The sequence below is a fragment of the Hyperolius riggenbachi genome, chromosome 12 (assembly GCF_040937935.1).
Source record: "Hyperolius riggenbachi isolate aHypRig1 chromosome 12, aHypRig1.pri, whole genome shotgun sequence".
Lineage (NCBI taxonomy): Eukaryota > Metazoa > Chordata > Amphibia > Anura > Hyperoliidae > Hyperolius > Hyperolius riggenbachi.
The window spans coordinates 219,035,535-219,052,710 of NC_090657.1; the positions used below are offsets into that span (position 1 = coordinate 219,035,535).

Consider the following 17,176-nt stretch of genomic DNA (forward strand, 5'->3'; position numbering starts at 1 on the left):
TGCGGCACCTATACACTGGCTAGCCTGTACTGCGGCACCTATACACTGGCTAACCTGTACTGTGGCACCTATACACTGGCTAGCCTGTACTGCGGCACCTATACACTGGCTAGCCTGTACTGCAGCACCTATACACTGGCTAAACTGTACTGCGGCACCTATACACTGGCTAACCTGTACTGCGGCACCTATACACTGGCTAACCTGTACTGCAGCACCTATACACTGGCACCTATACACCGGCTAACCTGTACTGCGGCACCTATACACTGGCTAACCTGTACTGAGGTAGTGAATGCTAATATGAGGTAGTGAATGCTAATATGGATATTGGGAATGCTGTAGATGTGATATATTTGGACTTTGCAAAGGCCTTTGACACTGTTCCCCACAAAAGTCTGGTGCAAAAGTTGAGGATGCAAGGACTGGGGAAGAGTCTGTGTGCATGGATAGGAAACTGGCTAATGGACAGAAAACAAAGAGTTGTGGTCAATGGAGCGTACTCAAAATGGCAGACTGTTAGCAGTGGGGTCCCACAGGGGTCTGTTCTGGGTCCAGTGCTCTTCAATTTATTTATTAATGACCTAGTAGATGCAGTAGTGAGCAATGTTGCTATTTTTGCAGATAATACAAAATTGTGCAGAATCATCAACTCTCAGGAAGATAGTGTCATATTGCAATAGGATCTGGATAGGATGGCTATATGGGCACATACATGGCAGATGAAATTCAATGTTGAAAAATGTAAAGTCATGCACTTTGGACGTACTAATGGTCTAGCACCATACAAAATAAATGGGATACAGTTGGGGACATCAAACTTGGAGAAGGACTTAGGAGTACCCATTAACAACAAGTTAAATAATCATACTCAATGCCAAGCCGCTGCAGCTAAAGCTAACAAAATTTTGGGATGCATTAAAAGGGAAATAAAAACTCGAGATGCTAGCATAATATTGCCCCTGTTTAACTCTCTAGTAAGGCCACATCTGGAATATGGAATTCAGTTCTGGGCACCACATTACAAAAAAGATATTGCAGTTTTAGAGCAGGTGCAGAGACAAGCAACAAAATTGATACGTGGGATGGAAGGTCTCGCTTACCAAGAAAGGTAAGAAAAACTGGGTTTATTTAGTCTAGAGAAAAGACACCTTAGAGGTGATCTAATTAACATGTATAAATACATCAGAGGGCAATATAATAGCTTGGCGGATGAGCTTTTTGTCCCTAGGCCTTCTCAAAGGACTAGAGGACATGATCTGCGCATGGAGGAAAAATGTTTTAGCCATTTATTTAGGAAAGGGTTCTTTACAGTAAGAGTGATTAAGATGTGGAATGCATTGCCACAGGAAGTCGTTATGGCAAACTCTATACCTGCATTTAAAGGGGGCTTAGATGCTTTCGTTGCGTTGAAAGACATCCATGGCTACAATTACTAGGTAATGCCTTATGTCTTTTTTCAACCAAAATAACTATGTAACTATGTAACCTATACACTTACTAACCTGTACTGGGGCACCTGTATCTGCCTAAACTATACTGGGGGCATCTAGATGTGGCTACCTATACTGGGGGAACTCATACCATCAGTGTGCTGATCCATCGTTGTGTATTGAAAATAGTGAATCAAAATCGCAATTTGACAGATATCGTGCAATTTAATCTTTTCCTAAAATCGTTCAGGCCTACTCAGCATCATCGTGCTTTATAGGATGCAAGAGAGTGCAAAGAAAACTACAGGGGCTCCTGATCATGACATTTAAAGAGGAACTTTTACCTTGGATTGAACTTCAACCCAATCAGCCAATACAGTCTCTCATGATAAATCTTGACCTTCTATAAGTGTTTTCTCCAGGCTCTTATAGCTGGGTGCTCCACCCGGCTAGTTTTGGTGACCAGCCGGCTGCCATCGGCTCCTCTACTCCTCTGCTGTAAGCAAAGTTGTGCAGAGAAGCACCGGCCCTGACTGAGTTCTGCGCACAGACATCACCTGGCAGGACTAAAGATATCACCACCCGTGATAAGGTTCAGAATACATGGAAGTAGTAAAATTGGCCAATCAAAATTGGATGTGTGTACCAGGCTTTAGAGAACCCACCGCAAATAAGCATCTATAATCTGAATGTTTTATGAACTTTTTTCCCCCTTTTGATGAAGTGCCATCTCTGCAATAATACAAACCATATCATGTGTCCATATCTTATCGCAAGTGTATGTGTTTAGCCTGATTCTCACCCACCCTCTTGTGCCAAGATGGGAGCACCATGCCCCCCTCAAGTCATGTGACCATGTAGCAGGGGTGTTCAGATCAGGGCTGTGGAGATGGTACAACATTCATCCGACCGCAACTCAAACTCCTCAGTTTATGAAACCAAGGTGTAACCAATAGACCCTGTGACCATTGTCATGGCGGGGGGGTGAGAGGAGTGAAGAGGACCTGTTCCGCTACCAGAAAGTAGTACTGTATAACACTACATTATGTACAGGAGCAGGCGCACCCCTAGTTCCCCGTTAGCTAAATACTGTGAAAGGAGGAAGGTCTGGCTGACAGATCTCTGCGAAGCACAATGGAGTCACATCCTGGTCACAAGCCAAGTGCCCCGTGTGTCTGTATGCAGTAGAAGTGACAATGACATGAGCGGTGCACAATCTGGTAATACTCACTTGTCAAACGATTCCTGAGTGACCTCCAGAAATGGCTCAATGATGGCGATGGCTGCATTATTCACCAGGAGGTCCACCGGGCCAATCGATTTCAGGGCAGCCTCAGTGGCAGACCAGTCCCCCAAATCCACACATATCGTCTCCACGCCGGGGCACTGTGAGGGGGGAGAAAATAAAATCCACACTCCGGAAATCAGATACAGAATAGGCGTCAGGAAGTGTGTTTGTGTATGGCAGGGTGGGCAGTTGGGGTGAGGCGACAGGAAAGGTGTTAGTGGAGGTATGGCAATAAGGGTTAGGCCTCGGGAAGGGTGTTTGTGTGGTGGACAGGTAGGATTAGGCATCAGAAAGGGTGCTTGTGCGGTGGGCGGATAGGGTTAGGCATCAGGAAGGGTGTTTGTGCGGTGAACGCTTAGGGTTAGGCATCAGGAATGGTGTTTGTGCGGTGAACGCATAGGGTTAGGGTTAGGCATCAGAAAGGGTGCTTGTGCGGTGGGCGGATAGGGTTAGGCATCAGGAAGGTTGCTTGTGCGGTGGACGCATAGGGTTAGGCATCAGGAATGGTGTTTGTGACACCATTCGACAGCAACAACCAGGGAATACCTTGAACTTCCGGCGAGGGGAGGAACAACAGCGACAGCTTCCGCCGCATTCGTTGCCAGGTCCCTCCGCCGTGTGTATGCGAAGGGACCTGGCGACGGGCTGTCGCCGGCCTGTCGCGCACACGCTCCCGTGTGCTAGCGACAGGCCACAAATGTTGCCCGTGAGTATGGGCCATAAGGGTGTTTGCGCGGTGGATGGGTAGGGTTAGGCATCAGGAATGGTGTTTGTGTGGTGAACACATAGGGTTAGGCATCAGGAATGGTGTTTGTGTGGTGAACGCATAGGGTTAGGCATCAGGAAGGGTGTTTGTGCTGTGAACGCATAGGGTTAGGCATCAGGAATGGTGTTTGTGTGGTGAACGCATAGGGTTAGGCATCAGGAATGGTGTTTGTGTGGTGAACGCATAGGGTTAGGCATCAGGAATGGTGTTTGTGTGGTGAACGCATAGGGTTAGGCATCAGGAATGGTGTTTGTGTGGTGAACGCATAGGGTTAGGGATCAGGAAGGGTGTTTGTGCTGTGAACGCATAGGGTTAGGCATCAGGAATGGTGTTTGTGTGGTGAACGCATAGGGTTAGGCATCAGGAATGGTGTTTGTGTGGTGAACGCATAGGGTTAGGCATCAGGAATGGTGTTTGTGCGGTGAACGCATAGGGTTAGGCATCAGGAATGGTGTTTGTGTGGTGAACGTATAGGGTTAGGCATCAGGAATGGTGTTTGTGCGGTGAACGCATAGGGTTAGGCATCAGGAATGGTGTTTGTGCGGTGAACGCATAGGGTTAGGCATCAGGAATGGTGTTTGTGCGGTGAACGCATAGGGTTAGGCATCAGGAATGGTGTTTGTGCGGTGAACGCATAGGGTTAGGCATCAGGAGGGGTGTGTGAGGGGGGGGGGGGGGCGCTGGTTAGGGTAAAGGCCCATACACACGTCAGATTTTTTCTATCCGCCAGGCGGATCGCTCAAGACCAGTCTTATCAGCTGAACGATGGACTGTACACACACCCGATTTGGTGTCCAAACGACCCGTCGTTTCAAAAAATCTGACCTGTGTATGGGCCTTTAGGCATCAGGAATGGTGTGTGCAGGGGGATGGTTAGGCTTCAGAGAGGAATGTTCTGTGTGAGAAAAGGCTTCGGTTTAGCTACTGTAAATACCGATATTTTAGTATTATTTTTACACTTAGTATAATATAGTATCTTTATTAATACCGATATCTTATGGTTACTGCTATTGGGATTACTGGGCACCAAAATTTGAGGGTTTTTTCGATGTACACCCCCTCGAACTGCTAGCTTTCCAATAGGTTGCAATACACACACTATTTGCCAAATCACAATGCTTTGCGTAGAGCTGTGATTGGAGCACTGACCCCTATGAGGTTTCCTGCTGGCTCTCCTAAAGTAGACCAGTGTCAAGAAATCTTTACATTTTCTCATAGATCAGGGATGTCTGTATGGTTGATATTGTGGCGAAACCCTTCCCACAGTGATTTAACAATGACCAAACAGACTATAAAAATATATATATTGTTAAAAAAGTAAGAAATGTTATTCATTTTTTTTTATTTTTACTACAGTTTCTCTTTAACTGCCGCTTTCTAAAAACAGGTCAGGGACGTTCCATATAAATAAAATATACATTATAAATAAAAAATGTTGGAAACACTGAATAGTGCCTGATCCCTTAAAGGAAACCAGAGACTATGTCAAATAAAAGTTGTATACATACCTGGGGCTTCCTCCAGCCCCATGCGCACGTATCGCTTCACGCCGCCATCCTCAGCCTTCTGCATCACCGGTACCGGGTCTCGTAACTCCGGCCAGTCGCGGCGATACAGAAGTCGAGGCCGGCGGCGTGGGAGCAATCCGAGCACATGGGGCTGGAGGAAGCCCCAGGTATGTATTAAAAAAAACCTTATTTTCTATCGTCTCTGGTTTCCTGCGTTGCCGTGTCCTCGATCCCTCTGATGTCATCAAGAGCACACAGCGCAGGCCCAGTATGGTCTGAGTCTGCGCAGTACACTCCTGGTGACATCAGCGGGAGCGAGGACACGGCAACGCAGGCGCAGTGGTTTTCTGACTTTAAAGTCAGAAATTCCAGAAGTGAACCGGAGGCGGGGCCGGAGCATTGGGGAGTGGCTGCGCCAACACAGGATGTCTGCGGGGGACCATTAGAAGCCCCGGGTAAGTTCAGCTCATTTTCCCCCGACCCCCCTACAGTATCCCTTTAAGGGATCAGGCACTGTTCAGTGTCTCCAGCATTTTTATGTATGTATGTATCAAACTTGTTATCCAGCATTATTACTCAGGTATGAATAAAACTAATTTAGTAATTTTATATTGTCTCTGGTACACTTCAATGTACTGTTACTCCTGTATATCTGTAGTTACATTATGTCCGTTTCCAGGTGTAGTATTGTATTTCGGCCACTAGATGGCGGCAGAGCAGCAATTACCTCTTTGGCCAGGCTCTGCAGGTCTTCAGAGCTGCGGCTGAGAGCGATCACTTGTGCACCGACTTTCCGCAGAGCCTTCACCAACTCCCGGCCGATCCCTGCATAGAAACGGGGTTACCGACTAGTGTTCCACCCGAGGGGGTCTCTCCTCCTGTAGCCCCCCTCACTTACCCTTCCCTGCCCCGGTCACCAGGGCTCGCCTCCCAGCCAGGCTGATCTCCATCTGCACAGATTTCTAGCAGAAAGTAGCTGTCAGTAGGGGAGGGGCCGGTATCTAGAAGGGGAGGAGCCAGCAAAGTATGTTACCTAACTGCACATGGCAGCACAACTCCACTAAAGTTCCTGCTCAGAGCTTTCTGCTGATTTCACAATCACTTCCCTGCGTGGAAACAGGAAACTTCAGAGCTAGGGGTGATGACTCCAGACTATGATCCTCTGCAGGGTTGCCAAATCCTCCATTGATTCTAACATCTACATCAGAAAAGGCTACCTCATCAGATGTAGCTACCAGTAGCTAAATCTGACAGTGTAGTGTGTCAGAAAAAGCTACCATGCCAGAAAAGGTTACCTTGTGAATCTGCCTAGTAGCCAATACTTTTGTTTTACCTTAAAGTGGACCTGAACTCTTGTAGAGGACAGGAGGAAACCAGAGAAATGCATCCTGCATGTATTTAGAGAGTTTAGCTTGTCTAATCTCAGTTCATCTGTGACTAATCATAAGTTGTAATTTGATGTCTCCACTGCCACGGCAAATAAGCTCATTTGAAAGCACAGGATATTAAAGGGACCTTGAACATAGTTAAAAAAAAGAAAGAAAATCTGTACTTGCCTGGGGCTCCCTGCAGGTCCCCTCCGTGGTCCTGCAGTCAGCTCCGGTAGGTACCCGGCATGTGCCCATCTGCTCAGGGTCCCTCCCTTTAACAATATGTCTGCTTCCATGAAAGCAGGAAGTAGACACAGGGCAGATTTATTGCAGGATTTGTATCCAAATGTTTTTCTTTAAAGGTTATTATGCTGTTGCTTATCTTTTAGTGAAGATAGTTCAGGTCTGCTTTATGTGCCCCGGTGCCTCCAATGTCCCTTTGTGCCTACATTATCCCCCTCTGTGCCAACACTGCCTCCATTGTCCCTCCTTATATATATCTTGGTTTTTTTTACAGTACAATCTAGGCTTTCTTTGGGTAATATTTTTCTTCCAAAACTATTTTATTTTATAGTCATTTTATAAGGACAAATTAGACATAAATGCACAAAAACCCATTTCTTTCATTCTTCACCCTTCCTAATTTTCACATGACACACCCCATAGTTATAAAACACATAAAAATTAGTTGTTTGGCTTTTCCCGGTTAAAACGATACCCCATATGCCATATTTTATTACTAGTTGAGCATGTGGTGGACCGTTATTCTCCGGCCTGCGTGTTTGTGACGATCAGATGCGCTCGCTAGGCCGACAGTTCAGAGGCCATAGTGCTGTACAGATGCATCGCTAGGCCGACAGTTCAGAGGCCATAGTGCTGTACAGATGCATCGCTAGGCCGACAGTTCAGAGGCCATAGTGCTGTACAGATGCATCGCTAGGCCGACAGTTCAGAGGCCATAGTGCTGTACAGATGCATCGCTAGGCCGACAGTTCAGAGGCCATAGTGCTGTACAGATGCATCGCTAGGCCGACAGTTCAGAGGCCATAGTGCTGTACAGATGCATCGCTAGGCCGACAGTTCAGAGGCCATAGCGCTGTACAGATGCATCGCTAGGCCGACAGTTCAGAGGCCATAGCGCTGTACAGATGCATCGCTAGGCCGACAGTTCAGAGGCCATAGCGCTGTACAGATGCATCGCTAGGCCGACAGTTCAGAGGCCATAGCGCTGTACAGATGCATCGCTAGGCCGACAGTTCAGAGGCCATAGCGCTGTACAGATGCATCGCTAGGCCGACAGTTCAGAGGCCATAGCGCTGTACAGATGCATCGCTAGGCCGACAGTGCAGAGGCCATAGCGCTGTACAGATGCATCGCTAGGCCGACAGTTCAGAGGCCATAGCGCTGTACAGATGCATCGCTAGGCCGACAGTTCAGAGGCCATAGCGCTGTACAGATGCATCGCTAGGCCGACAGTTCAGAGGCCATAGGGCTGTACAGATGCATCGCTAGGCCGACAGTTCAGAGGCCATAGGGCTGTACAGATGCATCGCTAGGCCGACAGTTCAGAGGCCATAGTGCTGTACAGATGCATCGCTAGGCCGACAGTTCAGAGGCCATAGTGCTGTACAGATGCATCGCTAGGCCGACAGTTCAGAGGCCATAGTGCTGTACAGATGCATCGCTAGGCCGACAGTTCAGAGGCCATAGTGCTGTACAGATGCATCGCTAGGCCGACAGTTCAGAGGCCATAGTGCTGTACAGATGCATCGCTAGGCCGACAGTTCAGAGGCCATAGTGCTGTACAGATGCATCGCTAGGCCGACAGTTCAGAGGCCATAGTGCTGTACAGATGCATCGCTAGGCCGACAGTTCAGAGGCCATAGTGCTGTACAGATGCATCGCTAGGCCGACAGTTCAGAGGCCATAGTGCTGTACAGATGCATCGCTAGGCCGACAGTTCAGAGGCCATAGTGCTGTACAGATGCATCGCTAGGCCGACAGTTCAGAGGCCATAGTGCTGTACAGATGCATCGCTAGGCCGACAGTTCAGAGGCCATAGTGCTGTACAGATGCATCGCTAGGCCGACAGTTCAGAGGCCATAGGGCTGTACAGATGCATCGCTAGGCCGACAGTTCAGAGGCCATAGGGCTGTACAGATGCATCGCTAGGCCGACAGTTCAGAGGCCATAGGGCTGTACAGATGCATCGCTAGGCCGACAGTTCAGAGGCCATAGTGCTGTACAGATGCATCGCTAGGCCGACAGTTCAGAGGCCATAGTGCTGTACAGATGCATCGCTAGGCCGACAGTTCAGAGGCCATAGTGCTGTACAGATGCATCGCTAGGCCGACAGTTCAGAGGCCATAGTGCTGTACAGATGCATCGCTAGGCCGACAGTTCAGAGGCCATAGTGCTGTACAGATGCATCGCTAGGCCGACAGTTCAGAGGCCATAGTGCTGTACAGATGCATCGCTAGGCCGACAGTTCAGAGGCCATAGTGCTGTACAGATGCATCGCTAGGCCGACAGTTCAGAGGCCATAGTGCTGTACAGATGCATCGCTAGGCCGACAGTTCAGAGGCCATAGTGCTGTACAGATGCATCGCTAGGCCGACAGTTCAGAGGCCATAGTGCTGTACAGATGCATCGCTAGGCCGACAGTTCAGAGGCCATAGTGCTGTACAGATGCATCGCTAGGCCGACAGTTCAGAGGCCATAGTGCTGTACAGATGCATCGCTAGGCCGACAGTTCAGAGGCCATAGTGCTGTACAGATGCATCGCTAGGCCGACAGTTCAGAGGCCATAGTGCTGTACAGATGCATCGCTAGGCCGACAGTTCAGAGGCCATAGTATTGTACAGATGCATCGCTAGGCCGACAGTTCAGAGGCCATAGTGCTGTACAGATGCGCTCGCTAGGCCGACAGTTCAGAGGCCATAGTGCTGTACAGATGCATCGCTAGGCCGACAGTTCAGAGGCCATAGTGCTGTACAGATGCATCGCTAGGCCGACAGTTCAGAGGCCATAGTGCTGTACAGATGCATCGCTAGGCCGACAGTTCAGAGGCCATAGTGCTGTACAGATGCATCGCTAGGCCGACAGTTCAGAGGCCATAGTGCTGTACAGATGCATCGCTAGGCCGACAGTTCAGAGGCCATAGTGCTGTACAGATGCATCGCTAGGCCGACAGTTCAGAGGCCATAGTGCTGTACAGATGCATCGCTAGGCCGACAGTTCAGAGGCCATAGTGCTGTACAGATGCATCGCTAGGCCGACAGTTCAGAGGCCATAGTGCTGTACAGATGCATCGCTAGGCCGACAGTTCAGAGGCCATAGTGCTGTACAGATGCATCGCTAGGCCGACAGTTCAGAGGCCATAGTGCTGTACAGATGCATCGCTAGGCCGACAGTTCAGAGGCCATAGTGCTGTACAGATGCATCGCTAGGCCGACAGTTCAGAGGCCATAGTGCTGTACAGATGCATCGCTAGGCCGACAGTTCAGAGGCCATAGTGCTGTACAGATGCATCGCTAGGCCGACAGTTCAGAGGCCATAGTGCTGTACAGATGCATCGCTAGGCCGACAGTTCAGAGGCCATAGTGCTGTACAGATGCATCGCTAGGCCGACAGTTCAGAGGCCATAGTGCTGTACAGATGCATCGCTAGGCCGACAGTTCAGAGGCCATAGTGCTGTACAGATGCATCGCTAGGCCGACAGTTCAGAGGCCATAGTGCTGTACAGATGCATCGCTAGGCCGACAGTTCAGAGGCCATAGTGCTGTACAGATGCATCGCTAGGCCGACAGTTCAGAGGCCATAGTGCTGTACAGATGCATCGCTAGGCCGACAGTTCAGAGGCCATAGTGCTGTACAGATGCATCGCTAGGCAATGGCAGAGCAATACATCTGTAGAGCATTGGGGCCCCAAACTTTCACCTTAGTGATCGCATCCGGTGGCAGTCGTTATTAGTTTAAAAACAGGTGTAGGTATTGCAGGGGTTAGTAATGGGTTAATAGGCTAGGCTGGGGTTAAAAATGAACTAGGGATTAAAATAACTTTTTATTTTATTGGGACTATGTCACTTTAAATCTTTTTTTTTTTTTTTTTTTTACTTTTCAAACTTTTTTTTTTTACTTTATTGAATGATTGTTGCAATTAGGTATCAACAATCAGGAGATTGTGGTATTGAATCAGCAAAAGTTAAAGTGTGAATGTATCTTCGAGGATAATCTAATTCGTATAGGTGCGTACACAGGGCTGGTTTTAGACTTTTTGCTACCTGAGGCAAACTTCTGAGGATGCACCCCCCATTTTGGAATGACCGCACACAACCCAACAATTTATTCTGCTTCATTTAATGTTCTCACATGACATGCTGCAGCTCAACACAATAGCACACTGGCTGGCTGTGACTCTGTGACAAACAAACTGCTCACCCTCAGCCACTCCATTCCTCCTCAGTCAGGACAGCAAGGGGCGGCTCCAGGAAAAAAAATTTAGGGGGTGCTATGCAGGTGCTGGGGTGCAGCCAAAAACAGGGGGCATGATCAAAAACAGGTGTGGCTAAAAGGGGCATGTCTATGCACTGGAAAGTGGGCATGTACAGGATCTTCTAAAAAAATTAGCATATTGTGATACAGTTCATTATTTTCTGTAATGTACTGATAAACATTAGACTTTCATATATTTTAGATTCAAATACACACAACTGAAGTAGTTCAAGCCTTTTATTGTTTTATTATTGATGATTTTGGCATACAGCTCATGAAAACCCAAATTTCCTATCTCAAAAAATTAGCATATTTCATCCGACCAATAAAAGAAAAGTGTTTTTAAAACAAAAAAGTCAACCTTCAAATAATTATGTTCAGTTATGCACTCAATACTTGGTCGGAAATCATTTTGCAGAAATGACTGCTTCAATGCGGCGTGGCATGGAGGCAATCAGCCTGTGGCACTGCTCAGGTGTTATGGAGGCCCAGGATGCTTCAATAGTGGCCTTAACCTCCCTGGCGTTCAATTTTCCCAGGATTTCTGTGCAAAAAGTGATAAAATTTATTTTTAAAACTTTTTTTTTCCTGTAACTTGCCAAAATGTGTCAAACAAGGGTCTAGTATACAGTGCAGGAGAGTATTGATGTGTATGCAAGTTTATACTGTTCACAGCATGCTTTTTTGGACTGACATTTGTGTCCGTACCGCTGGGGAGGTTAAGCTCATCCAGAGTGTTGGGTCTTGCGTCTCTCAACTTTCTCTTCACAATATCCCACAGATTCTCTATGGGGTTCAGGTCAGGAGAGTTGGCAGGCCAATTGAGTACAGTAATACCATGGTCAGTAAACCATTTACCAGTGGTTTTGGCACTGTGAGCAGGTGCCAGGTCGTGCTGAAAAATGAAATCTTCATCTCCATAAAGCTTTTCAGCAGATGGAAGCATGAACCCCCTTTTGAACCAGAAACAGCGGCAGAAGCGCCTGACCTGGGCTACAGAGAAGCAGCACTGGACTGTTGCTCAGTGGTCCAAAGTACTTTTTTCGGATGAAAGCAACTTTTACATGTCATTGGGAAATCAAGGTGCCAGAGTCTGAAGGAAGACTGGGGAGAGGGAAATACCAAAATGCCTGAAGTCCAGTGACAAGTACCCACAGTCAGTGATAGTCTGGGGTGCCATGTCAGCTGCTGGTGTTGGTCCACTGTGTTTTATCTAGGGCAGGGTCAATGCAGCTAGCTATCAGGAGATTTTGGGGCACTTCATGTTTCCATCTGCTGAAAAGCTTTATGGAGATGAAGATTTCATTTTTCAGCACGACCTGGCACCTGCTCACAGTGCCAAAACCACTGGTAAATGGTTTACTGACCATGGTATTACTGTGCTCAATTGGCCTGCCAACTCTCCTGACCTAAACCCCATAGAGAATCTGTGGGATATTGTGAAGAGAAAGTTGTGAGACGCAAGATCCAACACTCTGGATGAGCTTAAGGCCGCTATCGAAGCATCCTGGGCCTCCATAACACCTGAGCAGTGCCACAGGCTGATTGCCTCCATGCCACGCCGCATTGAAGCAGTCATTTCTGCAAAAGGATTCCCGACCAAGTATTGAGTGCATAACTAGACATAATTATTTGAAGGTTGACTTTTTTTTTCTTTTAAAAACACTTTTCTTTTATTGGTTGGATGAAATATGCTAATTTTTTGAGATAGGAATTTTGGGTTTTCATGAGCTGTATGCCAAAATCATCAATATTAAAACAATAAAAGGCTTGAACTACTTCAGTTGTGTGTATTTGAATCTAAAATATATGAAAGTCTAATGTTTATCAGTACATTACAGAAAATAATGAACTTTATCACAATATGCACATTTTTTCAGAAGGATCTGTATAGGTAGTATAGCTGCCCCAGTATAGGTAGTATAGCTGCCCCAGCATGAGTAGTATAGATGCCACAGTATGGGTAGTTTAGCTGCCCCAGTGTAGGTAGTAGAGCTGCGCCAAGCTCCCCCCTCCGTTCCCGCGGCCGCCGCTTGTGTATCCTTCTGAGCTGGCGGCCGCTACCTCCATGCCCGTTCCCGCGCTGCCACCTACTCTCCTGCTTCTACCCGCCTTCTCTGCTTCTACCCGCCTCCTCTCCCTCTGTAGTTAGATAGCTACAATAAAATGGCCACCGATGTCCACATTTGTGGACATCGGCGGCCATTTTCTTGTAGCACTGCTCTACAAAGCGGGCGGCGACACAGGGGTGCAACTTGACAAACAACTATGGCCGAAACAGCAGTCTGTCGTTGCTTTCACTGCATGAGCTAATAAAGTATTAGCGCTATAATACTTCATCATGGTGCTGGACTTTTGTGGAATTTACTGTTGTGACCCCGTGGTACAAGGGTGAGAGCAAAGCACACATTGAACTTATTTCTTGCCGTGACCGGTGCTCCTGGGCTTTTCGCTTCTATGGGGTGCTAAGGGGGTGCTTTAACTATTTTTGGGGGTGCTTCAGCACCCCCCTGGCGCCACCCATGAGGACAGCAGTGCCACCTCCTTTCTTCTGCTGTGCAAGTCAAATTACCCACTGCTGCTCTCCTGCCTCCCCCCTCCTCACTCGCTGTCAGACTCCTCACACAGCACAAAAAGCTGCTTTTCCCCAATGATGACCTCCTCACCTTGCTCTCCTCTAGCTTCTCCTATTCTAACTGTATGTTAGTGTAAACACACAGTACAAACATGCTGCCCCTGTAGTATCTGCACTTGATGCAAATGTTTCACCTTGCTTCATGAGAGAACCGGCCCTGAGAGTACACACTTCCAATGTTGAAAGAGCAATGATTGGCTAATTTCACCATTTCCATGTAGTATGAGAGCTTCTGTTCTTAGTATTCAAAATCTGTTGGCCCTCATGCTACATGGAGGTGGTAAAATTGCCCAATCATTTGCCATATAAAATTGGATGTGTGTATGCATCCTTAAACTAAACCTGAGATGAAGATAAAGCAAACATGAATACATACCTGGGGCTTCCTCCAGCCCCCTTCGGCCTGATCGCTCCCCCACTGTCTCTTCATTTGTCCGCAATCCTTACCGGTAACTTTGGGAGTTGGGGACCCCTCACGCTCCCGTCACCAGGAATGTTCTGCACCTGCACAGTAGTACTGCGCAGGACACTCCTGGCCAGTGGGAGCGTGTGCAGCCGCACTGCGCATGCGCAAACTGGCCAAAGTCACCGGGAGGATTGCGGCGGAGGAGGGATCCGGCCAAAGGGGGCTGTAGGAAGCCCCAGGTATGAATACATTTTTGCTTTGTCTTTAAAGTGTAACTGACATGAAGACAAACAAGCTGATAAGTCACTCATGGAAAAGAGGATTCAGCAATAAAGTGACCTCTCGCTCCTCTCAGTTACTCATTAGTCCCTTTTTAAAGCTGTGGACTAAATACTTCTATTAATGTAAAACACCATTCCCACTACAACTCAACTTCAGGCTTTGTTCCAATCCAGCCTCTGTCAGCTCACTAAGCAGAAAGATTGTTAGCTGTGTGTCTCAAAAAGGCTCAAAATGCAGCGTTTCAAATCTTATCACATGACCTGAAGCAGCATAGATGAAGCAAGTCACATGACATGATCTTATCACATGACCTGAAGCAGCATAGATGAGGGGAGTCACATGACATCTTATCACATGACTTGAAGCAGCATAGATGAAGGGAGTCACATGACAATCTTATCACAATACCTGAAGCAGCATAAATGAAGAAAGTCACATGACATGATCTTATCACATGACCTGAAGCAGCATAGATGAAGGGTCACAGTGGCTGAGCTTAGCATCATCACTCTGTCCAGACATAGGCTCTGGAAGACCATGGCGTAGGGTAGGCACTGCCCAGCAAAGAACACACGCCCTCCACTTCTTGCATTTGTCTCCACTTTTGGCCAGTAGCCACTGCACTGCAGTTTATCGTCACCACTTATCTACTACTTCTTTAACCCTTTTGTATCTTCAGCAGGGCCGGATTTACAACTCACAGGCTCATAGGCACAGGCGTTCTGGTGCCTTAAACTCCACCCCTGAACACAGGTCACACCCCTAAGTAAAATATTCAGAATTCTAATCCATTTCTTATGTCACTAACTGTCAATAGAATCTTACACTCTAATCACTGTCTCATATCATCCTTAGTGATATAAGAGAAGGATTAGGGTGTAAGTGCCTAAGGTTAGTGATATGAGGCAGGGATTAGACTGTAAGCTCCTGAGGTCAGAGATCTGAGGAGTGGTGGCCGCCTCTCCCACATCAGGCGCCTGTAGGCATGCTCCTACAGTGCCTTATGGTAAATCCGGCCCTGATCTTCAGTGTATATCAAGTGGTCTTATTTTCTCCATTTCAGGACATAAAGCGCATCCGGAGTCACAATTTTTTATTTTGCCATTTATGCCACAATTTTAATGCAAGTTAATGGGAGAATGTATTAAAAAACTAAAATGGCCCCAAAATACGCTCTCCGGTCTATCTCCAGCCTAAAAAATGCTGCGTGCAGCAATTTCAGCAAATCACTGGTGATCGCCAAGTGTGAACACTGCCATACACATTACAATGCAGAAGCGCTTTTCAATATGCTAGCAATCGAAAAAGCTGCTGAAATTGCTAGTAAGAAATACTCCAGTGTGAATGAGGCCTTAGCATCTAACGCCCAGACTTTATTAAGGGCTCATTTCCATGTAGCCCAGAGACGCGTGGCTCTGCATTGCGCGTCATTACCGGGGGGGCGGAGCTTGCAAACCCATTCGTTATACTGAATCGGATAGTGGGCACCATTGCCCTGAAATGCAGGCAACCATGCGCTACGATTGAAAAGTGAATCGCAGCGCATGAAATGGAAACAGCAGACAGTACTGTCTGCTGTCCCTGCGATCGCGTTTCCATAAACACAGCAGAAAGTGCGCTACATGGAAACGAGCCCTAAGCGGCTGCCCTGCCGCCCTACATGGTGATGACCTGCCCCTTTACCAGAATTATAAGGCACTAGACTCCCATATACAGCTCTCCTCACCTCCAGAGCTGGTTGCAGTATCCCTTTGGAAGAGGACGTCATCTGAGCCTTAGGACTATGTCTATGCCAGGAATGACCAAGAATAGAATTTGTATAATATTATTACATGCTGATATTTGTCTTCCAGTTCCCAGCAGACAAGCACCTTACCCTCATTTGGGATAGTATGAAACTGGCGGGAGGATTTAGCTTGTGGGGGGGGGGGAGGGGGGGGCACACAAAGGAAAAGGAGAAGAGACAAGAAGAGAAGCTGGAGAATGTACAGACAAGAGATGGCAAAGGAGAAAACAAGAAACTGAGATGGAGAAGAAGAGGTGGACAAAAGGCACCGGAGGAAAAGGAGCCAAGAGGAGGAAATGTAGAAAAAGGAGGAGGAAGCTAAAAGGAGGTGGAAGAGAAGAAAAACCGAAGATGACAAAAAGAAAAAGAGGAAAATTGAACGAGGTGGAAAAAAAGTCAGAGGAAAAGACAAGAGTAGAGGGAGATAAAAAAAGAAAACCAGAGAAAAGAGAAGGTGGAAGAGGAGCAGTGTGAGAAAAGGGTAAGAAGAGGCGGCGTAGCGGATGAAGACAAGAGCAGAATGAACACAATAGGAGGGTAAGGAGAAGAGGAGGGTGAGGAGAAGAGGAGGGTGAGGAGAAGAGGAGGGTGAGGAGAAGAGGAGGGTGAGGAGAAGAGGAGGGTAAGGAGAAGAGGAGGGTAAGGAGAAGAGGAGGGTAAGGAGAAGAGGAGGGTAAGGAGAAGAGGAGGGTAAGGAGAAGAGGAGGGGAAGGAGAGGAGGAGGGTAAGGAGAAGAGGTGGGGAAGGAGAAGAGGAGAAGAGGAGGGGAAGGAGAAGAGGAGGGGAAGGAGAAGAGGAGGGGAAGGAGAAGAGGAGAGGAAGGAGAGAAGGAGAAGAGGTGGGGAAGGAGAAGAGGAGAGGAAGGAGAAGAGGAGAGGAAGGAGAAGAGGAGAGGAAGGAGAGGAGGAGGGGAAGGAGAAGAGGAGGGGAAGGAGAAGAGGAGGGAAAGGAGAAGAGGTGGGGAAGGAGAAGAGGAGGGGAAGGAGAAGAGGTGGGGAAGGAGAAGAGGAGGGGAAGGAGAAGAGGAGGGGTAAGGAGAAGAGGAGGGTAAGGAGAAGAGGTGGGGAAGGAGAAGAGGAGGGGAAGGAGAAGAGGAGGGGAAGGAGAAGAGGTGGGGAAGGAGAAGAGGAGGGGAAGGAGAAGAGGAGAGGAAGGAGAAGAGGAGAGGAAGGAGAAGAGGAGGGGAAGGAGAAGAGGAGGGGAAGGAG

At 47.8% G+C, this 17,176-nt stretch overlaps 1 protein-coding gene across 1 annotated transcript in view; it reads right to left on the reverse strand.

Moving 5' to 3' along the window:
- DCXR (dicarbonyl and L-xylulose reductase) overlaps nucleotides 1-6,001 on the reverse strand; it is a 33,456-nt gene extending 27,455 nt beyond the window's left edge. Inside the window, exons 1-3 of the mRNA XM_068263648.1 lie at nucleotides 5,894-6,001; nucleotides 5,723-5,820; nucleotides 2,665-2,819 (exon numbers count right to left, since the gene is read on the reverse strand). Coding sequence (XP_068119749.1) covers nucleotides 2,665-2,819; nucleotides 5,723-5,820; nucleotides 5,894-5,945 — 305 coding nt within the window. The 5' untranslated portion in view covers nucleotides 5,946-6,001. The remainder of the gene's footprint in view (nucleotides 1-2,664; nucleotides 2,820-5,722; nucleotides 5,821-5,893) is intronic.
- Between the last annotated feature and the right edge of the window lie 11,175 nt (nucleotides 6,002-17,176).